Genomic DNA, 25,539 nt, shown 5'->3' on the forward strand with positions numbered 1-25,539 from the left:
CTGCCCACTTTACGATTATTTTATGGTGAAATGCTGCCCACTTTACGATTATTTTATGGTGAAATGCTGCCCACTTTACGATTAGTTTATGGTGAAATGCTGCCCACTTTACGATTATTTTATGGTGAAATGCTGCCCACTTTGCGAATATTTTATGGTGAAATGCTGCCCACTTTACGATTAGTTTATGGTGAAATGCTGCCCACTTTACTATTATTTTATGGCGAAATGCTGCCCACTTTACGATTAGTTTATGGTGAAATGCTGCCCACTTTACGATTAATTTCTGGTGAAATGCTGCCCACTTTACGATTAATTTCTGGTGCATTACGGTTATTTTATGGTGAAACGCTGCCCCATTACAATTATTGTATAGTGAAATGTTGCCCCATTACAATTATTTTATAGTGAAACGCTGCCCCATTACAATTATTTGGTACCTATGGGGGTGGGGGTGGGGGGCATCCAAATTTTCACAGGGGGACCCAGTGATTTCTAGTTACGCCCCTGAGCAGTGCGGCAATTTGCTGCAACGCACCTCACCAGTGTGAAAGGGCCCTCAAGGTATTTTATTAGAAAGGTTTGAAAATATCTCCTTGCAGAAAACTCAGGAGAAAAAAAAAACAGTGTGAACATGGGTATATTATTATAATTTTTATTTATGGGGCACCAACATATTCCGTAGTGCAGTACAACATGCAAAACATACAATGGGGGTAGCATAGATACATGATCAATTCAAACACACTGCACTATGAGGACAACCAGTGACACAAGTAACGATACATACAACCCAAACGATACATCCCAACTTTTTAAAATGAGAAAGAGGGACACTTAAGCCATGCCCCTGCCACACCCCTGATCACACCCGTCACACCCCTAGTCATGCAATCCATTTCATAAGAAAAATATGTTGTTTTATAATTCAAACCACACTGGTCCTTTCTATCCTGGCTCATTTTCCTTCATAGTAACATTTTAAAATGAGTAATATATCAATTTAAAGAATGGGAATAAAGTTTAGAGGCAATTAAACACATTTTTAATAGAGAAATACATATATTTACATAGAAAGAGGGACAAAGTCCTGAAAGAGGGACAAATGAGGAGGAAAGAGGGACAGGGCTTCCGAAAATGGACTGTCCCTCAAAAAGAGGGACAGTTGGGAGCTATGATACAACTGATGTGTAGTTTGAATAACATCACCAATACTAATAGATATTCAACTGATAAATTGCACAGAAACAGGACACAAAAGGGGGAGGTCTATCTAGAAAATCATAGAATCATCTAACGATACGGATCTAACTAGAAAGGCATATCTAGAAAATCATAGCTGGTTATCGACAGAACTGCAAATGCGGCTTTAAAGAAAAATAATAGTAAATATTACTCTGTGGGTATTGTAGAAGTGTGTCAGTGTTGGTGGATTAGGTCTTTGCTGGCCTGTATCCTACTAATATAATAAATGGGAAAGAAAGTTTGGATGTTTGGATGTTTGTTACTCGATCATGCAAAAACGGCTGAATGGATTTGAATAAAATTTGGCACACACATAGTACATTACCTGGAACAAAGTATAGGATACTTTTTATTCCCATAACCAAAAAGGGGGCGGAGACAAATACAAATTTCACTGAGAAAATGTAAACTGCAGCCATTCTTACACTGTTAGTGGTAGAGTTCTCAAAATTTGCACAGTTGGTCACTGGGTGACTGGGATTAATATTCAGAAAGGTGGGAGGAGCCTAAAAAGCCAATCATAATTCTCCTATTGATTTTCAAGGGGAATATTTACATTGCTGCCATTCTTGCACTGTTAATGGCACAAGCCTCAAACCTGGTACAGCTGATCATTGGGTGACTGGGGTTCAATTTGAGAAAGGGGGGTGGAGCCACAAACAGCCAATTAGATTTGTTTCATTCCAATGCAAATTATTGATGCTAAACACCGCAAAGCTCACAAACTTGGCAATTGAGTAATTGATTAATTGTGTGTTAGGGTTAGAAAAGTGGGCACAGCCAACACCAGCCAAATACATAAGCGGGCAACACGGGGTCATAAGTGGGCAGAGACAAATGCAAATTTTAGTGGGAAAATGTAAACTGCAGCCATTCTTACACTATTAATTGTAGGGTTCTCAAACTTTGCACAGTTAAGTACTGGGTGACTGGGATTAACCACTTAAGCCTAACTGGACGAAAATTCTCGTCCAGTTAGGCTGCGCGCGCGACCCGCGGGAGTGCGCGCAGCCTAACTGGACGAGAATTTTCGTCCAGTTAGGCTGCGCGCACTCCCGCGGGTCACGCGCGCTCCCGCGGCCCCCTCACCCCCCGTGCGCACCCCCGCTGCTGGCCGCTAGCCCACCGATCAGTGAAAGGGATTATAAATCCCTTTCGCTGATCGGACCCCCCCGGAGAAAAGCCGATAGCGTCTCTTCAGACGCTGCGGCTTTTCTGAGCTCTGGTCTCCTTTCTTCTGCCTGGGAGCAAGATCGATCGCTCCCAGGACTTTTTGATTGTGGCCATCTTGTGGCCAAATAGCAAATTACACCAAAAACACACAGTATCAAATAAACACATTTAAATACATTAAAAAAAAAACCTGTTTACCTCCCACACCAAATAAAACCCACATACAAGTTTAAATTAAAAAAAAAAAATTACAATAATAAAAAAAAAAACAAAAAACAAATAGTTACCTATGGGTCTGAACTTTTTAAATATGCATGTCAAAGGAGTATATCAATATGATTTAATAAATTATGGGCTTCTAAATAGTGATGGACGCAAATTGAAAAAATGCACCTTTATTTCCAAATAAAATATTGTCGCCATACATTGTGATAGGGACATAATTTTAACGGTGTAATACCCGGAGCATATGGGCAAATACAATACGTGAGTTTTAATTATGGAGGCATGTATTATTTTAAAACTATTATGGCTGAAAACTGAGAAATAATGAATTTTTTCCGTTTTTTTCTTATTCTTCCTGTTAAAATGCATCTACAGTAAAGTGGGTCTTAGCAAAATGTACCACCCACAGAAAGCCTAATTGGTGGCGGAAAAAACAAGATATAGATCAATTCATTGTGATGAGTAGTGATAAAGTTATTGGCAAATGAATGGGAGGTGAAAGTTGCTCGGATGTAAAAAAAAATTCAACCCTGTGGGCTTAAGTGGTTAATATTCAGAAAAGTGGGTGGAGCCTACAAAAGCCAATCAAAAATTACCTATTGATTTTTCAGGGGAATATTTCATTGTAGCCTCAAACCTGGTACAGTTGATCATTGGGTGACTGGGGTTCAATTTGAGAAAGGGGGGTGGAGCCACAAACAGCCAATTAGATTTGTTTCATTCCAATGCAAATTATTGATGCTAAACACCGCAAAGCTCACAAACTTGGCAATTGAGTAATTGATTAATTGTGTGTTAGGGTTAGAAAAGTGGGCACAGCCAACACCAGCCAAATACATAAGCGGGCAACACGGGGTCATAAGTGGGCAGAGACAAATGCAAATTTTAGTGGGAAAATGTAAACTGCAGCCATTCTTACACTATTAATTGTAGGGTTCTCAAACTTTGCACAGTTAATTACTGGGTGACTGGGATTAACCACTTAAGCCTAACTGGACGAAAATTCTCGTCCAGTTAGGCTGCGCGCGCGACCCGCGGGAGTGCGCGCAGCCTAACTGGACGAGAATTTTCGTCCAGTTAGGCTGCGCGCACTCCCGCGGGTCGCGCGCGCTCCCGCGGCCCCCCCACCCCCCGTGCGCACCCCCGCTGCTGGCCGCTAGCCCACCGATCAGTGAAAGGGATTATAAATCCCTTTCGCTGATCGGACCCCCCCGGAGAAAAGCCGATAGCGTCTCTTCAGACGCTGCGGCTTTTCTGAGCTCTGGTCTCCTTTCTTCTGCCTGGGAGCAAGATCGATCGCTCCCAGGACTTTTTGATTGTGGCCATCTTGTGGCCAAATAGCAAATTACACCAAAAACACACAGTATCAAATAAACACATTTAAATACATTAAAAAAAAAACCTGTTTACCTCCCACACCAAATAAAACCCACATACAAGTTTAAATAAAAAAAAAAAAATTACAATAATAAAAAAAAAAACAAAAAACAAATAGTTACCTAAGGGTCTGAACTTTTTAAATATGCATGTCAAAGGAGTATATCAATATGATTTAATAAATTATGGGCTTCTAAATAGTGATGGACGCAAATTGAAAAAATGCACCTTTATTTCCAAATAAAATATTGTCGCCATACATTGTGATAGGGACATAATTTTAACGGTGTAATACCCGGAGCATATGGGCAAATACAATACGTGAGTTTTAATTATGGAGGCATGTATTATTTTAAAATTATTATGGCTGAAAACTGAGAAATAATGAATTTTTTCCGTTTTTTTCTTATTCTTCCTGTTAAAATGCATCTACAGTAAAGTGGGTCTTAGCAAAATGTACCACCCACAGAAAGCCTAATTGGTGGCGGAAAAAACAAAATATAGATCAATTCATTGTGATGAGTAGTGATAAAGTTATTGGCAAATGAATGGGAGGTGAAAGTTGCTCGGATGTAAAAAAAAATTCAACCCTGTGGGCTTAAGTGGTTAATATTCAGAAAAGTGGGTGGAGCCTACAAAAGCCAATCAAAAATTACCTATTGATTTTTCAGGGGAATATTTCATTGCAGCCTCAAACCTGGTACAGTTGATCATTGGGCGACTGGGGTTTAAATTGATAAAAGGGGGTGGAGCCACAAATAGCCAATCTTATTTGTTTCATTTTAATGCAGGATATGGATGCCAAAAACCACAAAGCTCACAAACTTGGTCATTGAGTAATTGAGTAATTGTGTGTTAGGGTTAGGAAAAGTGGGCGCAGCCAACACCAGCCAAATACATAATCGGGCAATACCGGGTCATCAGTGGGCGGAGACAAATACACATTTCACTGAGAAAATGTAAACTGCAGCCATTCTTACACTGTTAATGTTAGGGTTCTCAAACTTTGCACAATTGGTCACTGGGTGACTGGGATTAATATTCAGAAAAGTGGGTGGAGCCTACAAAAAAATCAACATTCACCTATTGATTTTCAAGGGAAATATGTAAATGCTGCCATCCTTGCACTGTTAATGGCACAAGCCTTAAACCTGGTACAGTTAGTCATTGGGTGACTGGGGTTCAAATTTAGACAAAGGGGTGGAGCCACAAACAGCCAATCAGATTTGTTTAATCTCAGTGCAAATTATTGATGCCAAAGACCGCAAAGCGCATAAACTTGGTCATTGAGTAATTGTGTGTTAGGGTTAGAAAAAGTAGGCAGAGCCAACACCAGCCTAAGGCCCTGTTCAGACTATGTGCGTTCCTAGCCGTTTTTACAGAACGCATACAGAAAGATTTTACTCATAGAAACGGCTACTAATGTTTTCTAATGGCGTCGTTCACATGTATGCGTATGAGAGGCATACGTTTCTCATCCGCATTGCTGCACGCAGTTCTGTGCGTCCCGCACAGAAACGGACGCAATGAAAGTCTATGGACGCGTATCAAAAACGTGTACTATTGCGTTTTAGCGTACGTTTCCCTTCTGCGGTTCCCATAATTCTTTTTTTTTTCCTGGGCCACGTGTGTGTGCAAAACGCAATAGATAACGCATTCCAACGCAAGAAACTTGCGTTTCTTTGAACTTATACGCATTCTACAAACGCTGACAGTCTGAACAGGGCCCAATACATACCCGAACAATGCCAGGAAATCAGTGGGTGGAGAAAAATACAAATTTCATTGGGAAAATGTAAACTGCAGCCATTCTTACACTGTTAATGGTAGGGTTCTCAAACTTTGCACAGTTGGTCACTGGGTGACTGGAATTAATATTGAGAAAGATAGGTGGAGCGTACAAAAGCCAATCAAAATCCACCTATTGATTTTCAAGGGGAATATTTAATTGCTGCCATTCTTGCACTGTTAATGGCACAAGCCTCTTGCACTGTTAATCACCTGTACCTGGTACACTTGGCCATTGGGTGATTTGGGTTCAAATTCAGAAAAGGAGTGGAGCCACAGCCAATCAGATTTATTTTATTTCAATGCAAATTGATGACAAAGACCGCGAAGCTCACAAACTTGGTCATTAAGTAATTAAAGAGAGTCTGAAGCGAGAATAGATCTTGCTTCAGACCTCATATATAGCAGGGGCACGTGTGCCCCTGCTAAAACGCCGCTATCCCGCGGCTTAACGGGGGTCCCTGTCCCCCCAAATCCCCTCCGTAATGCGGGGGAGCGCTTCCGCAATGGGGCAGGGCTAACCGCCGCAGCCCTGCCCCACGCGCGTCTGTCAGCGCGTATCTCCGCCTCTCTCCCAGCCCCTCTCAGTCTTCCTTCACTGAGAGGGGCGGGGGAGAGGCGGCGATGCGCGTCTGATAGACGCGCTGGGAGGCAGGGCTGCAGCCGTTAGCCCTTGCCTCCAGGAAGCAAAATCAGCGACCAAGTCTGCGACCAAGGTTTGCGGGGGGTGGGTTGGGGGGTCAGGGACCCTCGTTCAGCCGCGGGATAGCGGCGTTTTAGCAGGGGCACACATGCCCCTGCTATATATGAGAGCTGAAGCGAGATTTAGTCTCGCTTCAGTGTCTCTTTAAGTAACTGTGTGTTAGGGTTAGGAAAAGGGGGTGGGGCCAACACCAGCCAAATACATACCCGGGCAACGCCGGGTGCCCAGCTAGTGTAGTAATAAAAACAGGGAAAACCAAGAGCCCCAATAGTGTAATACGTACTGGATAAGGTGGCAATAAATTCGTATTGCTAGATACTCACAAATCAGGGTCACCAGCAGGTAACCACTGTAAAGGCAGGTGGGGAGATTGTCTTGACCCCACTCAGGATTAAGAAGTCGCCCTCTGTAGACAGGAGAAAAGGGTAGCAACCCTCCACCAAGGGTGGATTCGATATTGTATATTAGAACCAGAGGCTCTAGAAGAATAAAATTAGATTAAATGAGCTTAAAAACCAACTTAATTGGCAAAAAATAAGGAGTAAGTAGTGGTCTTACCTCCTCCCTGTATTGCCTGATGAAGCGGGATTGAGCCTGCGAAACGTGTTGCCATTTTTTTGGAGTTTCTAATAAATGTGTTTGACTGTCTGAATCGCAGTCGTTGTCGTGTCTGCTTGAGGGAGGTAAGACCACCACTTCCTCCTTCCTTTTTGCCAATTAAGTTGGTTTTTAAGCTCATTTATTCTAATTGTATGTAGTAATAATCACTCTCTATAGGAAGGTGCAAGAGATGTGGGGCGTCTCATGGCAGCGCTGGGCGTGATTCCTGTCATTAATACTTGTCTTGTCAGTGCAGGGATTGGGTGAGTATTACACGTATAGTACTGAGTGCCCCAGGCGACTTATGTATTCCCAAATCGTTCCAAATCTCATGTCAGGCTGAGCGTCTGTTATTGTCAGCAAGTTATTTCTCATCAGTGGCATCCTGTAATTAGCATGGCACCAATGCAGGGATAATTTACATCTACAGCATGGGTGGGAGATCTGCTTTCCATAGCCATAGATTTATAAAGTATAATTATAGCATAAATCCCTCTATAACCTCTTCAGTACCACCAGAGCTTTGCATTTCCTAGCTTCTGGCGGAGTGACGCTTCCTCCGATGACAACTCTTGTTGGGCATACACAGCTTGATTTTGCCACTCGATTCTCCCGCTCGATTCCGCAGCCGATTCTCTTATCTTCCTCTCGTTCCTCTTATCTTTTTGCATTGTCCCCAATGCGTCATCGAGCGGCGAAACGATCGGGCGGGAGATTGGACGTGTCGGATATTATCTATCGAGCCATCTAAATGGCTCAGAATTGAGCCGTGTATTCCCAGCATTAGGCCTGGTACCCACTAGAAAGTTCAAAGCGCTTTCGCAATTGCTAGCGATTTGTGATAGCGCTTTGCAAGTGATTTTGGAAGCGATTTCCCTGCTCTTATACAATTAATTTGAATGCAAATGCTCCCAAAATGCTGCATGTCCTGCGATTTCCCTAATCCCAATTGCTCTAGTGGAATCTGTCCCATCCATTTACATTGGTAGAGCGTTTAGGGAAATCGCTAGTGATTTAAAGCTCTCCCTAAACGCTCAAAAAAACGCTATCGTGGATTCCAGGCCTCCCATAGTTTATCAGTTAGTTTACCATAGTTTTGACATACACCGTTGTGATGTTGCTTTTTGAAGTACAGATATGACTCTATTTCCATACCAAATACAGGCGGTCCCCTACTTGCAAAAAGGTTCCTTTCCAGGCAGAGCCATATTATCCACAAGACAACTAAGGCAGGTGCATGGTACCTAGGGCCCCATTGAGCCTTTATCCATCTCTGGTTCTAGGACCTTCATGTGCTTTTTCCTCAGCCACTCCTTTGTTGGCTTGGCCGAGTGTTTTGGGTCATTGTCATGCTGGAATAACCGTCCACAATGACTCTGCTTCAATGCCCTGGCGGAGGGAAATCCCTGTCCTTTCGATGCTGTGATCAAACACCTCTTTCCCTCACTGTAGATATTCTTTGTCCTTTGTTTCTAGGCAAAACTGGTAAAACCGCGCTGGTAGTTCTGGCCCACCAGGAGAAGACCTCATTTAATTATGCCATGAAGGAGGCGGCCATCTCGGCTCTGAAGAAGAAAGGATGGAAGGTGCTGGAGTCTGACCTCTATGCCATGAAGTTTAACGCGGTCTTATCACGTGGTGACATCACAGGTAATCTACATGTTTATACCTACACAGGGCCGCCATCAAACATTTTAGGGCCCCTCACACATCATCAGGCCTGGGCCCACCAATGGCTGCTGTGCCCGCCTACCAGCCACCCCACCCCTTGCCCACCAGTAAGTGCTTTCATGGGATAGAATTGAGGATACCTTAGTGTAAAATAAAATGAAAACGAGAGGAGCAGGCATGTTTATTGGGCCCACCACTCCCCCATTCTCCTCCATCCCCTCAACCCCCCCCCCCCTGTTAGCAGTGACCCCCCCCCCCCCCCCCCCCCGAACTTACTGAGAACAGGGAGGGCCATGAGGAGAGCCACCACTAAGGTCTCCTTTAATGCCAGTGTGGTAAGGGAGGGGAGGCCCAGGCCTTCGCCCCCCCCCCCCCCCCCCGATGGCAGCCCTGTACATACATCCATTCTATATGTGGATTACTGTATTTCATGCCCTCCTTATGTATCGGTCTAATTTACTTATAGAGAAACGCCTAGAAAATCGTCCATGCACATTCCTGTTCCTCCTCTAATGATGGTCACAAAGCAAAATTAAAGCAAAAAGACAAAACAAAAAAAGTATGATCTGAATTGTATGTGTAGTACGGATAATGAATAGAACATTAGTAGCAAAGAAAAGAGTCTCAAATTTTTATTTTCAATTATATAGCTTTATTTAGAACATTTCGTCATACAGTCACATTTGCTGTTTTAAAAACCACACTGTGTCTTTTAAGCTATAAAACAAAGCAGAAATAATGACCCTTTGAACTTTCCAGCAGTAAAACCTTATCTCAAGCTGTCTCTCATTGTTTATTGGCTGTTTAAGTGTTTCAGAAAACAACTATTTGAACCAAGTTGGGTGGAAGAGCTCAGAGAAGCTCTTTTGCATAGATAACAACTGAAATGTTTGAACTCTTCCTGTACTGGAGAACAATGTGGGATTATTTTCTTTTCGACTTATGTTCTATTTCTTAAGGTAGCCTTACACTGGTCGATTTGCCATCAGAATCGACCAACAGATAGATCCCTCTCAGATCGAATCTGATCAGAGAGAGATTGTATGGCGGCCTTTACTGCAAACAGATTGTGAATCGATTTCAGCATGAAACCGATCAGTCTGTGAAGTTGCCGCTGCTGCCGCCTAAACCCCCACCCCCGCATACATTACCTGATCTGGCCGGCGCGACTCCCCCGGTCTCCGCTGTCTTCTTCTCCGCGCCGGTCTCCGGTCCGGCTGGCTTGCTTCACTGAACTTCCTGTCCAGGGGAAGTTTAACACGGCTGTCCCCTCCTGTGTCTCGGCAGTGATTGGCTGTCATAGGCTGAGGCCTATGACAGATGATCACATGGATTGGCTGGTGGGGGAGGGAGGGGGTAATATAACAAAACAAAAAAAAGCAACATTTATTTAAAACAAACAAACATTTAGTTAAAAATAAACAAACAAATAAACATCTGGGGGCAATCTGACCCCACCAACAGAGAGCTCTGTTGTTGGGGAGAAAAGGATGGGGGGATCACTTGTGTGCTGTGTGGCCCTGCAGCTTGGCCTTAAAGCTGCAGTGGCCATTTTCACAAAAATTAGTCTGGTCTTTAGGGGGGTTTTCCACTGTGGTCCTCAAGTGGTTAAAGAGGAGCTGTCAGCCATACTATCTCAGAAAAAAAAACCCACATATATGAGTAGATAAATACTTGCTCTACTTACATAACACATGCATTGCACTGTCCACATTTTGATTTTAGTGATTGTTCTACAGTAAAAAAAAGAGAAAATCCTTGTTAGCATTTCCCATTTTAGCTGTGGCTATTTTTAATCCAATCCTGATGTAATTTCCTCCCTTCTATCTTTTGCCTGATTTGCCCACCCTTCACTATAGAAAGGGGATTGTCTCAGCATGAGAAATATTGGCCAGTCAGAGAGGAACAGAGATGAGTGAAAGAGGCTTCAGCCAATCAGGCTACATTAGTTACGTCTGAGGGAAAGTAGAGAAGCAAAAAAGGACAACCCAGCATGCCCTGCATCTATTCCTTTTTGTGTACTAAATTTTGTGTGTACCAAATAAGAGTCAGGTAAACTGGGGAATGATCATTTATCAACAAGAAAAGTAATAGTGATTTTAACTTTTGAATTGCCTGGCTAGCATCCTTATTACTTGTTTACCAGACAAAATAAAGAATTGACTTTTAATTTTATGCCCGACAGTTACACTATAACTTTTTTTTTTTTTTTTTTTACATTTAAAGGTAGTTAATAAATAAATCACTTGTAAAGAAAATAGTCAGTAGCCCAAACACTGGCCACTTTCTGCTCCGCAGACTGTCTGTGCTATATACTGCAATCTTTCCAGAAAGATTGAATCTGTATCCCGCACTTTTATTGTGTGAATAGAAGGATGATGCAAACCAAGCAGCACTCCACCCACAGAGCCTAAAGCAGACTCCCATAGCACAGCAGCTTCTATTCATGTAATCCAATTATTAAGACTGAATTTTTATCTGCACACATAGGTGATATTGAAGCGCGTTATGTTTATGTACCTGGAGATGGGCTGTCAGAAATGAAAAACAGACCGGGAACTAACAAACTTACTAACTTAGGCCAGGCTTATGTCCCTCAGTCCTGTATGTCAGAGTCTAACCATTATGTCCCTCTAACCAGGAAAAGCCAAAGATCCAAATCATTTCAAGTACGGGGCGGAGGCTCAGCAGGCATGGCAGGAAGGCCGTCTGGCCAAAGACATTGTGGCTGAGCAGAAGAAGGTAGAACAGGCCGACCTCGTCATCTTCCAGGTATGTCTGGTGCTAGAACTACATTCTGCTTCATATTACTGAACACAACTGATCAGGTACTGAACAGCACTCCTATTACTCAGCTATTCCATTCTGGAGTTATCCACTACTAATAATGCTTCTCTGACACCAGCTCTGTAACCAGTGGTCTGACTCATGCCCTGTGAATGAGTCTGCTATTTTTAAACAGGACAGCGTTTTTGTCTTCCTGCCTCTTACACACAGAAACTCTCTGCAATAAATCAACTCTCATCTTCTGCATTCAGAGATAAAGGAACAGTCCGCAGCCTGGAGAGAGTTCACTGACTGGAAAGGCTACAGGAGATGATGAAACTAAACCTATTGACCGTTTCAGACTTTAGGCCCTGTTCACATTACAAACATGGACAGCTGTGCATTGGGAACGCAACGCATACAAATGCACGCCATCTGAAGTGAATGGGTCAGCCGCGCGTTTCTGTAAAAAATGTGTGCAGCATGCGTTCCCGGACCGCACTGGTCCAGAACGCATGCAGTGTGAACATTAGACTCTATGCACTGTCTGATGTCGTGCGTGTCGGCCAACTGCATGCGTTTCCAAAACGCGGCTGGAAACGCGCGCAGTGTGAACGGGGCCTTATTCTTAGCACATAGAATAGTGTGACCAATAGAATAGTGATCTGTTAGTGCAGAGGGGACATTTTGGCTATCGTTCCACTTTTACCCCCGGGTTTTCACATAATTTTAATATAAATTTAAAAGAACATTGTTAAAAAATTGATGACGCAGAAAATTTATTACAAAAAAGCAAAAAAAAACACTTGTTTTTGCAGTTAAAGAGAAATCTTGCAGCACCCGTTCTGATATTCTCAGTTAGTCAGTAATACATTCCTCCTGTCAGGCTAGATTCTCAGTGGGACGTTGCGTTTTGATGCTACGTTAAAGTCGCACCGCAAGCTTACAACGAAACGCGCCCAAAAAGTGGCAACGCAGCGTTACCGTCGCATACAGCAGATACAGTAAGAAATACAGGCAATGAAAAGTATGCTTCCAAGTCATTACTGAGCATGTGCAAACAGTCCAACGCAGCTAATAACGTGTATAACGCACTGCATGCAGTACTTTTACTTAACGTGCAGCGTTAGACACCAACGCAACATGTGCACTGTGAACAGGGCATTGATTTTTCATTGCAGTAAGTTATTCTGCGTTAAATGCTGTTATAACGCGCGACTTTAACGTCCCACTGTGAACTTAGCCTGAAACATTGCCATTCTAGTCACACGGGTGTGAAAGGAGGAAGTGAGTGCTCCAAGCCACGCCTACTCACTCTCAGCCTATCCTGGCATCCCACTGACAAGGAGATGGGAGTGAGCAGGCGACAGTGAGTCACTGAAGAAGAGATGAGGTCTGTTCTATGTATTGCTTATAAAGTGTGCACTGAAACTGGGGCTTTAAAAACTGTATAAGGACTGTGCTGTTCCTGTAAGAAACCACTTATCAGTGCTGAAACGCCATTTCCTGTAAACTGCACAAGACACTCGGGAAACAGGAGCAACTGTATGCAGCTGATGATGAGTTAAGTAAATAGACAGCAGATGATGAGTTAAGTAAATAAACATTTGAATCCCTGTCAAAGTGGCCACTAACGAGCCAATTTCTAGCAAGAAATCGTTCGAGCGTTCAATAATTCTGATCGGAAGTGAAATCATCGAAGAAGTGAAATCAACTTACCAATCTTTGCTTCCTATCTATCACAACCAGGGATGCTTTCAAATTCCAATTTCGGATAAAATTCTAATAGGGTTATTCAAATTTCATCCTGCTAATTACTGCAGCTGTGCGGGTTGGCGAAGGGGGGTTAATCTTACCCATCAGCCGTCTTCTTGCTCCGTCCCTCGGCGCCTCCCACGCTGCGTTCTAATTCAGCGGTCACATGACTATATACACTTCCTCCTTCCAGGTTGAAGGAGGAAGTGTATAGTCACGTGACGCCGTAATGGAACGCATCGTGGGAGGCGCCAAGGGACGGATCAAGAAGACGGCTGATGGGTAAGATTAACCCCCCCTCGGCCACCCGCACAGCTGCAGTAATTAGCAGGATGAAATTCGCATAACCCTATTCGCATTTCATCCGAATTCAAATTTGAGAGCATCCCTGATCACAACCAACATGAAAATCCAAATTTTGGTTTGACAAAAATCCAATCGGACAACTATTTTTATAATCGCTTGTAATCGATTGTGCCCATCAACTGAGATTATTTACAACCAATCCGATTGGACTTTCTGATCACTCGAACGATTTTTCGCTAGAAATTGGACCGTTAGTGGCTACCTTTACATTTTCTGACCACATGCTGGCATTCCCCTTTAAATGGATTTATATAGGACAGCCTGGAAAACAGGATAATAAGCGAAGCCTAGTAATGGATTGATTATGATGTGGCCATTATACACAGTGATTACAGCTGCAGAACAGGCGGTTTCTCAAGGGGCAGACTACAAGCGATGGAGAATTGAATTGGAATATGGAATGGAAATAACCGATATGACTTGGTGGGTGTTTTAATTAAAATCTAGGCTCAGGCACAACTTTCTTTAGGAACTTAAAATAAAAATATTTTAAATAAAAAATGCATTAAAAAGTTTCAGTTTTTGCAACAAAGAAAAGGGGAAATACCAGCTGAACCAGTTCACAGATTACTGCCTCCTCAGCAGCAACCCCTTTCTGCCTGCTTATTCCCCATCCTGATAACTGTGATGCCACCTCTCTGCCATAGACTGACAGCTATGGAGGAGTGGCCTCCCCTAGTAATCACTCTCCTCCTCCCTGCATGTCCATGTGACCGAAAGGGGAGTGGTTCAGACACTGCCCAGGAGTGATCGGACAGCTGGTGGTCACTGAGTAGGAGGGGGCTCAGTGGATATTTTCCTGTTTAATTAATTAAAAATAAGACACTATTAAATGTGTCTAAAAACCTGCAACTGTAATCAGGGGCGTAGCTAGAAATGACTGGGCCCCATAGCAAAACATTTTTATGCCCCCCACGACCTTCCAACCCCACGGACCTCAGACCTCCCACCCAAACATTCCTCCAGACCCTCCACCCCAACATTCCCACACCCCTCTAAGTACAGCATAAGTAGCCAGGTCTATAGATGTCCCCAGAATAGGTGGCCAGGGGGAGAGATGTCCCCAGAACAGGTAGCCAGGGGTAGAGATGTCCCCAGAACAGGTATCCAGGGGTATATGTGCCCAGTATATGTAGGCGGGGGTACAGGGCCAGTTCTAGACGGGCACATATGAGGGGGCAGTCAAAAATGGGTAGGGGGCAACATGGTCGAGGAATTTTTTTAAAAAATGGGCGTGACCATGATGTCATGTGGGTGGGGCTAACTGTAATGTAGTTATAAAAGCTAATGTAGTTACATTAAAAAAAAAAAACATAAATGCACATAATGACAGACAGCGTTTCCCCATTAAATGCATGTAATGATTAATAAGAGACAGCTTTTCACCAGTAAATTCACATAAGAGACAGCTTTTCACCAGTAAATGCACATAACAAGAGACAGTTTTTCACCAGTAAATGCACATAATAAGAGACAGCTTTTCACCAGTAAATGCACATAATAAGAGACAGCTTTTCACTAGTAAATGCACATAAGAGACAGCTTTTCACCAGTAAATGCACATAACAAGAGACAGCTTTTCACCAGTAAATGCACATAATAAGAGACAGCTTTTCACCAGTAAATGCACATAATAAGAGACAGCTACAGCTTTTCACCATTAAATGCACATAATGACAAATAGAGATGTTGCGAACGGTTCCCAAGCCGTTCACCGGCGAACATCTCTGAAGCTATGGGCCTTGTACTACTTCTGGGTCACTGTGACCCGGAGAAGTACGCCTGCACTGGCCTTGCAGTGCGCGTCCTAGATCGCGCTCCTGTTGCCGGGCACTTTCTGCGCATGCGTGTGACGTCATGAGTGACATCACGCTCATGCGAAGAGAGTGCCCGGCAACAGGAGCGCGATCTAGGACGCGCACCGCCGGGCCAGCGCAGGTGTACTACTCCGGGTCATAGCGACCCGGAAGTAGTACAAGGCCCAGAAAGATTCGCCCGGCGAACGGTTCGGGCCATCTCTAATGACATACAGCCAGTGTCCCCAGTATATGTAGCCAGGGATATATGTGCCCAGTATATGTAGCCAGGGGTATATGTCCCCAGTATATGTAGTCAGGGTTATATGTGCCCAGTATATGTAGTCAGGGTTATATGTGCCCAGTATATGTAGTCAGGGTATTTGTGCCCAGTATATATAGTCAGGGTTATATGTGCCCAGTATATGTAGTCAGGTGGCATGTGGCAGCAGCTAGAAAGTCCCCCGGGCCGGGCGTCCCCCATTTCCACCCACCTCCATCCACTGCTGCAGGCACTGTGACTGAGGAAGCTCTGCTCAGCACAACATATTTACAATGCCTTGCGCGTGGGTTCGGGTCGGTGCTCCGCTCTCCTCCTCGCAGCCTCTTCGCAGCTCTCCTTGTCGCACGCCTGAGAGTCCTCCTTCTCCCTCTCTGATCTAGCCGGAACTATACAGTGTCACAGGAGCCCTGGTGGCTGGAACGCGAAATGCCTTTCAAACGGTTCCAGTGCACGTATCGTGCAAACTGTGGTCGCAGTCAATGCGCAGAAACTGTTGGGAATTGGCCGCAGACAAACCAGAAGGGAGCCTGTGGGTTACGGAAATACACTTTACACACTATTTCAGGGTATATCTGCCACCACCACTGGTATGGGCCAGTGGTCCCTACCGACTGACTGTCTGATCCTGCAAATAAAACGGTTAAAACACGCTGTATCCAGTCTAGAAACAATAATAGTAGCGACTCCTCAGTGACCTGAGTTCAGTTTCTGTGTATGGCTGTATAGCAGGTGTAGCGGAACAGTAAACGACTTTGATAAAGTCTTTATTTACATGCAATATAAATAATTAATATATACAGAAAATCATTAAAATCAACAATTATAGAGACAAATGATAACACTGTATAAAAGAAACTAAAAGGAATAAAAAATACTTCGATTTGTGGAAAGATGCCCTTTTGTGGGAAAAACTTGTAGAGTTCCTTTTGTTTCAGTTCAAAGTTCAGAGTTCAGACCAGGTGGATGCCAGCATATCCTCAAGCTGGCACAGATGTGATCAAGATGGTGTTTCAAGGTGGAGGATACTTGCGTTTCAGCCTGTCAATAGTTTTATCACCCATCGCTGCGGGGAGTGGCTATGACAGGCACAAGTCCAGCCTCGGGAGGATGGAGCAGGGGCTGTCCATCCTCACAGACCCTCAGACTGGCAGAATTCTAGTTCGGCCCGTCTTGGGGTGCACGTGGGGGCAGTTAAAACCTATACCGCATATTCACACTCAGCATGATTTTATGAATCCTAGGACATGAAATATGACAGGTCTATCATGAGAATTTACCCCCCCCCCCCCATCTCTTCAAACCCATATTGCTATGAGAGTTTAGGGGACAGAGTTCTGGGAATTTCACAGAACCAGCACCGGGACTCATGCTACACTTTCCCCACGTTTGGCGAAGCAGCCATCTCAGGAACCCCAGAAATATGACAGATCTGGGAAGTTATGGATTATTCTATGAACCTCAGGTCATTCAGGGTGTGTGCTGGCAGCTGGCTTCCCTTTGATCCTTACCAGGGAGCAAGGTGTCAAGACCTCCCGGGGATTCGTAGCCTGCCTGGCTGAAACTAGGCCTCCTTATCAGAGTGAAACAGTAGGCATTTCCTCTGAGAGGGGCCATTAGCTCTCCAGGGGTCCGGAGAACCAGCTTGTTACAGCTATGTGCTAAACGCAATTAACTACCTTTCCCAGAACTGTCTATCTTACAACCAAAGTTTGTCATTCTGAGCCCTGCAATAGATGTGCGATCGATTGCGGTGATCAGAAACAACTGCAGGATCTGCGATTTTTGTGCGTTTTGGACAACTGGGCGTCGCCTGGCGTCACATACAGTCTGTGTCAGCCCGGCCGCCAGGGAGGATCAATTCGGCGCCGCATAGTCCCCCTCCTCACCAGCCACCTTATCAGAGGAGCGGGGCCGGGGGAGCCTGGCGCTATTCCAAAATTAGTCGGGGGGGCCCCGAGGGGGGGGGGGGGGGGCGGACGGTATCATAATAATAAAAAAAAGTCCCCTGCCTTGCACGGGCCCCCTATGGCGTAGGGGCCCCATAGCAACGATTCTGATTAAGACTGTATGCAGTAACGTCTGACTGACACTTTCGGGACTTTTACAGTGATTTTTAGGTTGAGGAATCCTGTGGACTCTATGCAATAACGTTTGATATTTGATTACTGTGGGTACATTTTTTGGAGCTAGATCTGACACTCTGGCAGCGCAGCCCTATTCCCTCTATTCATAGCAACGCTATGGTGGCTATAGTGAATGTTACGCCACTGACTGTAATGTTAGAGTACATCCATCCTGCAATTTTCACGTTTCCTGCTTTGTGTAACAGTTTCCCCTGTACTGGTTCGGAATGCCGGCCCTGATGAAAGGATGGGTGGAGAGAGTCTTGTCTATGGGATTCGCCTACAGTTTCCAGACTATGTACAACGAGGGGCCGTTTAAGGTAAGATAACATAAAGCAACACTCCGGAATGAAAGAGCTGAACGCAGTGGTGTAGCTAGAAATTATAGCATAACTTTCACGGCGCCATCAGATACTGCTCCTTACCCACGGATATGTGCCCAAGTTTCAATCTCATCTACACGTCATGTAATAGTCCATGGGCAGTGGTGTAGCTAAGGAGCTGTGGGCCCCGATGCAAGTTTTACAATGGGGCCCCCCAAGCATTCTATACCTAACAATTGATAAGGCGCACCAAAACCTGCCAATGGCAACTACAGTGTCAGAGGTGCGAGAAGGGGATGGGAAACAGTCTGTTAATGATCACTACCATTCAAAGTATCTATAGAAGTGATTATTATGAGCACAGGACCAATAGAGAGCTAATACTGCAGTTGAGGGAGGGCCCTTCGTGGCCCCTCTGGCCCAAGGGCCCTGATGCGGCCGCTACCTCTGCAGCCCCTATTGCTACGCCCCTGTCCATGGGCACTGAGACACGATCAAAGGGTGGAGGAACAGAACACAAAATTAATACAGTATTATTGTCCTATAAATTGCCCAGCATGCCCTGGTACATTCGATACTGCAAAGGACCAACTCTGTCCTCCCATTAAAGGTACAGTACAAGCAATTGCACATTTGGTGAACTACAAGGTTAAGTATAGCTTAGGGCTGCATAGCCAGGCTGGACAAATCGCTGGTATGCAATATGCAGTATCCCGGGCTCCTTAAAATTCCAGCCATCACTGAATAGAACAAACAAAGAGAAGGGGCGCTCTGAGACTCCCAGTAACTTCAAGGAGAGGCTTCAGCAGGATGGGTCTCACCTTTATCTTTTGTGGCTAGTACAGCGTACACAGCCCCGATGAACATGCGTCCCTCTTTGCTTAGCCGGGGACCGGGCTCTCCGTTCTGGCGTAGTGGAAGTGATGTCACTCCTCCTGGCGCTCTGCACAAGCGTAACTGCGGAGAACAGGACGTTGGCACCCAGCCGCACTGAGGTTGCGTGGCATATGCGTCTGTGTCTCCGCATAGGGAGAGGGACATACGCAACCACTTGTACGTGACTTAGTAAATCAATCCTATTGCTTCAGCTGTATTGCTACAGCACAGCTCCTATGCAGCAAGTATAGCCTGTACATCTACCATGCGCGGTTCTCGAGTTGTGTCTCGGACCTTTACAGATGGCTGAGGAAGGCCTAGGGACAGCAGGCACAGAGACTCCTCCTCAGCCGGCTTTGAAAATTAGCGCATTTACTCGCAGGATGAGACCCTAAGGCCTGGCCTCTGCCAGCTGAGGAGGAGTCTCTGTGCCTGCTGTCCCTAGGCCTTCCTCAGCCATCTGTAAAGGTTCTGTGTGTAGACCGGGCACCAGTCCTCTCCTCCGGCCTGCCACAGTGCGGCACAACTCGTGAACCGCGCATGGTAGATGTACAGGCTATACTTGCTGCATAGGAGCTGTGCTGTAGCAATACAGCTGAAGCAATAGGATTGATTTACTAAGTCACGTACAAGTGGTTGCGTATGTCCCTCTCCCTATGCGGAGACACAGACGCATATGCCACGCAACCTCAGTGCGGCTGGGTGCCAACGTCCTGTTCTCCGCAGTTACGCTTGTGCAGAGCGCCAGGAGGAGTGACGTCACTTCCACCACGCCAGAACGGAGAGCCCGGTCCCCGGCTAAGCAAAGAGGGACGCATGTTCATCGTTCATCGGGGCGGTGTACGCTGTACTAGCCACAAAAGATAAAGGTGAGACCCATCCTGCTGAAGCCTCTCCTTGAAGTTACTGGGAGTCTCAGAGCGCCCCTTCTCTTTGCTTGTTCTCACAGTGAATTTCTACAGGGAGCTGCCGAGCAACACTGAGTGGCCTGATCGCACCCTCCTCTCTGGGGATTCCTTCACTACCCCATACAAACTTTATATCACTGAATAGAGGCAGCCACTCACTTCCTGTGATTGGCTCCAACATATGACACATGCACCGCCCACTTTTTACTATATCCAGTGGCAGCATCATGTAGGGGACAAAAACATGTTTACTATAACAGAAGATTTATTATATTAGATAGATCAGAATGCAGAGAGGAACGAGGACCTGTCCAACCGCTGGAAGCAGGTAAAGTATGACGCTCCGTCCATGCTATTCTGCTATATCTTGAAGTTGGGGTGTAAATATACAAACGGAAGTACAAAAGGGGGAGGGGGGGATGTGCACACTGGCTACTTGGAGGGGTGGGGACAGCAGGATTTTACTGGAGGCCCAGCAGACTCTATTCGCTCTATTGGGCATGTGCAGACCTTATGTGCACAAGCCCCGTATGGGTAACCTCATACTTAGACTAGAGCATGGCCACATGAACATATGTTTAGAGGTACTCAGCTTTGGAACGGGGGCTGTAGGAGGATCCAGGAAGCCTCTGGACTATCTATAAGATTTCTGCTACGAAGGTATCTATATTGTTATTCAGGGCCAGATTAACAATAAGGCACTGTAGGCACATGACTACAGGCACCTAATGATGGAAGGGCGGCTCACTTTTCCCTGAGTGGCAACAGGAAATTAGGGAGTTAAACATACTACTCATACTCCTCATACTCATACCCAGTGGTTGGCTAGTGTACTGTTTAACCACTTGAGGACTGCAGGACTAAACCCCCCTAGTGACCAGGCCATTTTTAGCAAAATTGGCCACTGCAGCTTTAAGGCCAAGCTGCAGGGCTGCACAACTCAGCACAGAAGTGATTCCCCCCTCCTTTTCTCCCCACCAACAGAGCTCTCTGCTGGTGGGGTCTGATCGCTCCCCCCATGTTTATTATTTTTTAAATAAATATTATTGTTTGTTTTTTTTCTTTAAAAACCCCTGTTTCTTTAAATTTCTTCCCTCCCTCCCTCCCTCCCTCCCTCCCTCCCCACAGCCAGCCAATTATGGCGATCGGCTGTCATAGGCTTCTGCCTATGAGAGCCGATCGCTCTCTTGTCCCCCATGGGGACAGCCGTGTCACACGACTGTCCCCAGTGCAGCGCTGCTGCTCATCGCAGCGCTGCACCTAGTAAATAGACGGCGTGATCGCCGTCTAACAGTCTCCCGAGCGGCAATAGCCGCTCGGAGACTGAAGGCGGGGCGGAGCTCCGCCCTCCGAGCATGAGATGCGCGCGCACAATGCGCGCGATCTCATGCAAAACAGAGCCCCAGGACTTTACGCCAATTGGCGTTAGGCGGTCCTGGGGCTGCCGCCGCGGCCACGCCCACTGGCGTGGCGCGGGCGGCAGAAGGTTAAGGGCTCTGCTTCTGACACAGGCGACCTGGGTTCAAATCTTGGCTCTGCCTGTTCAGTCAGCCTGCACCTATTCAGTAAGGAGTTCTTGGGCGAGACAACCTAACAATACTACTGCCTATAGAGCGCACCCTAGTGGCTGCCTTGCAAGTGGTTTGTGTCTGACATAAAATTATTATTATTATTATTACTACATACTACATAGAAGTCTAAAAGTGCCCATACATTAGGCATAACACTGCACACAGACACTGTTGGGGCACTTCAAACTTGGGGGACACTGGCCCGGGGGTCCGTCAGGTACATGGGTTGTCACAATATAGCATGCCATTACCTCCGCGCATGCGACCCAGCACATTTTATATCGAGATCTTTCCAGCATGTTCAATGGACGCATTCAACCAATTTTGGACTATAAGTGGTTGAATCGTCAATTGGGCAATGCTTGTTGCTGCACCAATTTTCATCCAATTTGATAAAATGATTTAATTTGATTGGGCCTCAAAATCAGTAGATGTATGGGTGGGATTGTACAATCTAGATTTTATGATGTATAGGCAGTTTTAGGTTGTACTTTTTGGTGTCGGAAGTAACTGACTAAGTTATCCCGATGTTAACCTGCTGGACGTTCTGATTCTGCGCACCCGGAGGGCTGCGCATGGTTTTTTATACCTAATTTTTTTTAATCATGTAGCTAGCCTAGCGCTAGATACATGATACCCCCCTCCCTGCCAATTAAGACCCACCCTTCCGATCGCCGCCGGCGCCTATGCCCGTCAGGAAATCCTGTTCTGGTGACAAACGGAATGACGTCATAGACGTCGTGATGTCATAGGGAGTCCCGATCCACCCCTCAGCGCTGCCTGCCACTGATTGGCCAGGTTGCGGCGGTTAGCGGCGGATCGGCGGCGATCAGAGAAACACGCAGCTAGCAAAGTGCTAGCTGCGTGCTTCAAAAAAAAATTATTCAAATCGGCCCAGCTCGTCCAGAATGCTAGGGAGGTTAACTTCTGAAATTTACTTAGCTGTATCTAAACATATTTTTGTTTCCCGCAGAACAAGAAAGCTCTGCTGTCCTTCACCACTGGGTGCTCCCAACCGATGACCTCCCCATCTGGGCTGAACGGAGACATCAATATCGTACTGTGGCCGATGCAGGTGTGCCAGCCCTGTCCGTATTTCACTGTTCTGTAGGAGGAGAACGTTGTGCCATTTATTTAAGAGCTAAGAGTCCCTTTAATGCTAGCATAAAAGGAAGGAAGGAAATGATGATGCTGGGAATAAATTAGTGATGTCCAACCACTGAACTTCCACTCAGTAAAATAATAAATTAGATAAAAGTGAGAGAAATTACCGCTCCACTTGCTGGAGACAGTGCTGGACCGCGGGCTGCCAGGCCCGGTGCAAATGAACTCAAAAAAGAAGAAGGGTCCACAACAATGTCTTTCCAAAAGTGCTCCAGTTTATTTAGGACATACAGTGGCTTGCAAAAGTATTGGGCCCCCTTGAAGTTTTCCACATTTTGTCACATTACTGCCACAAACATGAATCAATGTTATTGGAATTCCACATGAAAGACCAATACAAAGTGGTGTACACGTGTAAAAGTGGAACGGAAATCATTCATGATTCAAAATTTTTTTTACAAATAAATAACTGCAAAGTGGGGTGTGCGTAATTATTCAGCCCCCTGAGTCAATACTTTGTAGAACCACCTTTTGCTGCAATTACAGCTGCCAGTCTTTTAGGGTATGTCTCTACCAGCTTTGCACATCTAGAGACTGAAATCCTTGCCCATTCTTCTTTGCAAAACAGCTCAGTCAGATTAGATGGACAGCGTTTGTGAACAGCAGTTTTCAGATCTTGCCACAGATTCTTGATTGGATTTAGATCTGGACTTTGACTGGGCCATTCTAACACATAGATATGTTTTGTTTAAAACCATTCCATTGTTGCCCTGGCTTTATGTTTAGGGTCGTTGTCCTGCTGGAAGGTGAACCTCCGCCCCAGTCTCAAGTCTTTTGCAGACTCCAAGAGGTTTTCTTCCAAGATTGCCCTGTAGCCATTGCGCCAATGTTAGGGATGGTCGGAAATGCCAATTTCCGATTCCGCGGTAATTCCGCATTCCGCCATTGCTAAATACCGATTCTGCTTTCCGCTACCAATTTCCACATTCCAATGCGGAATTTACGCCGGAAATCGCGGAAATTCCGCCCGACTTTAACATCCATATTCTCAAAAACTATGTGTTGCAAAAACTGGTGTTTCTAGGACTTATGGGGGCTTTGCTATTAACCGTTAAAGTCGGCGGATTTTTCCTGTAATGTAAATGCAGAAAATAGGCAGAAGCAGATTTTCTGCATTTTACATTACAGTAAAAATCTGCCGACTTTAGCGTTTAATAGCAAAGCCCCCGTAAGTCCTAGAAACACCAAATTTTCAGGGGTTATTAAACTGAATCTTGTGAACAAGATGCAAAAAAAAAAGTTTTCAAAAAGACCTTATAGTTTTTGAGAAAATCAATGTTAAAGTCGGGCGGAATTTCCGCGATTTCCGGCGGAAATCCGCCTAACGCACTTGCATTACCGATTTCCGCATTCCAATGCGGAAATGCAATTTCCGAGCGGAATTTCGGAAATTACATTTCCGCGGAATTTGAATGAGCATCGCTAGGCGCCATCCATCTTCCCATCAACTCTGACCAGCTTCCCTGTCCCAGCTGAAGAGATGCACCCCCAGAGCATGATGCTGCCACCACCATATTTGACAGTGGGGATGGTGTGTTCAGAGTGATGTGCAGTGTTAGTTTTCCGCCACACATAGCGTTTTGCATTTTGGCCAAAAAGTTCCATTTTGGTCTCATCTGACCAGAGCACCTTCTTCCACATGTTTGCTGTGTCCCCCACATGGCTTGTGGCAAACTGCAAACGGGACTTCTTATGCTTTCTGTTCACAATGGCTTTCTTATGCAATGGGGAGAAAATGAAATGGTCGCGCATTTAACCAAGATGCACCTGACAGACACTCACTGCATAGGGCTAATAATCCTCACAAAGGCACAAGTGTGCTCATTATTATTATTTTTTATTATTTATTGTATTTATAAAGCGCCAACATATTACGCAGCGCTCATTACAGTGGAACAGGTGCAGTAAGAACTAATGCATCACACAATACAAACAATGGAAGCAAATCCATGCATTACACATTATCCGGGGACCTTACCCTTCTCTTATTGAGAGAGACATCTGTTCCACGCTGCAGAGCATGTTAGCAGGGAAGGCTCGTGCAGCCTTCTCTCAGGGTCCCCACCCTAACCTAAGTTTAAAATCACCCAACATTTTGGGAACATGCTAGCAACATTGACTTGGGAGCAGCAAGCCATATAAATGGGAAGGGGAGCGGCGTGGGTTGTGGTTGTGGGCGGTGTCCCCAGGCAGTGACAGAGTTCCTGGGGCGCCGCCCACGCCGCACTTCTTCCACTTTATATGGCCTGCTGCTCCCAAGTCAATGTTGCTAGCATGTTCCCAAAATGTTGGGTTAAAGGACCACTATCGTGAAAATTTTAAAATGTACAGTGGGGTGTGAAAGTTTTGCCAACCTTGTTAATCGTCATGATTTTCCTGTATAAATCGTTGGTTGTAACGACAAAAAATGTCAGTTAAATATATCATATAGGAGACACACACAGTGATATTTGAGAATTGAAATGAAGTTTATTGGGTTTACAGAACGTGTGCAATAATTGTTGAAACAAAATTAGGCAGGTGCATACATTTGGGCATCACAAAAAAGAAATGAAATCAATATTTAGTAGATCCTCCTTTTGCAGACATTACAGCCTCTAAACGCTTCCTGTAGGTTTCAATGAGAGTCTGGATTCTGGTTGAAGGTATTTTGGACCATTCCTCTTTACAAAACATCTCTAGTTCATTCAGGTTTGATGGCTTCCGAGCATGAACAGCTCTCATTAAAGGAGCTATCAGGGTTTTTTTTTAATAAAAATAAGTGCTACTCTCCCAGGGCTTTGTCCAGCCCCAAGCTCCCAGCATGTCCCTCGTTGCAGCTCCGTC

At 45.2% G+C, this 25,539-nt stretch overlaps 1 protein-coding gene across 2 annotated transcripts in view; it reads left to right on the forward strand.

The window, feature by feature from the left end:
- LOC137538980 (NAD(P)H dehydrogenase [quinone] 1-like) overlaps positions 1 to 25,539 on the forward strand; it is a 148,425-nt gene that overhangs the window by 109,594 nt on the left and 13,292 nt on the right. For both annotated transcript variants that reach the window (XM_068261433.1, XM_068261432.1), the window contains exons 2-5: positions 8,588 to 8,761; positions 11,424 to 11,554; positions 18,078 to 18,191; positions 22,523 to 22,624. In XM_068261433.1, the coding sequence (XP_068117534.1) occupies positions 8,588 to 8,761; positions 11,424 to 11,554; positions 18,078 to 18,191; positions 22,523 to 22,624 (521 nt within the window). The remainder of the gene's footprint in view (positions 1 to 8,587; positions 8,762 to 11,423; positions 11,555 to 18,077; positions 18,192 to 22,522; positions 22,625 to 25,539) is intronic.

The sequence above is a fragment of the Hyperolius riggenbachi genome, chromosome 11, assembly GCF_040937935.1.
Source record: "Hyperolius riggenbachi isolate aHypRig1 chromosome 11, aHypRig1.pri, whole genome shotgun sequence".
NCBI classification, from domain to species: Eukaryota; Metazoa; Chordata; class Amphibia; order Anura; family Hyperoliidae; genus Hyperolius; species Hyperolius riggenbachi.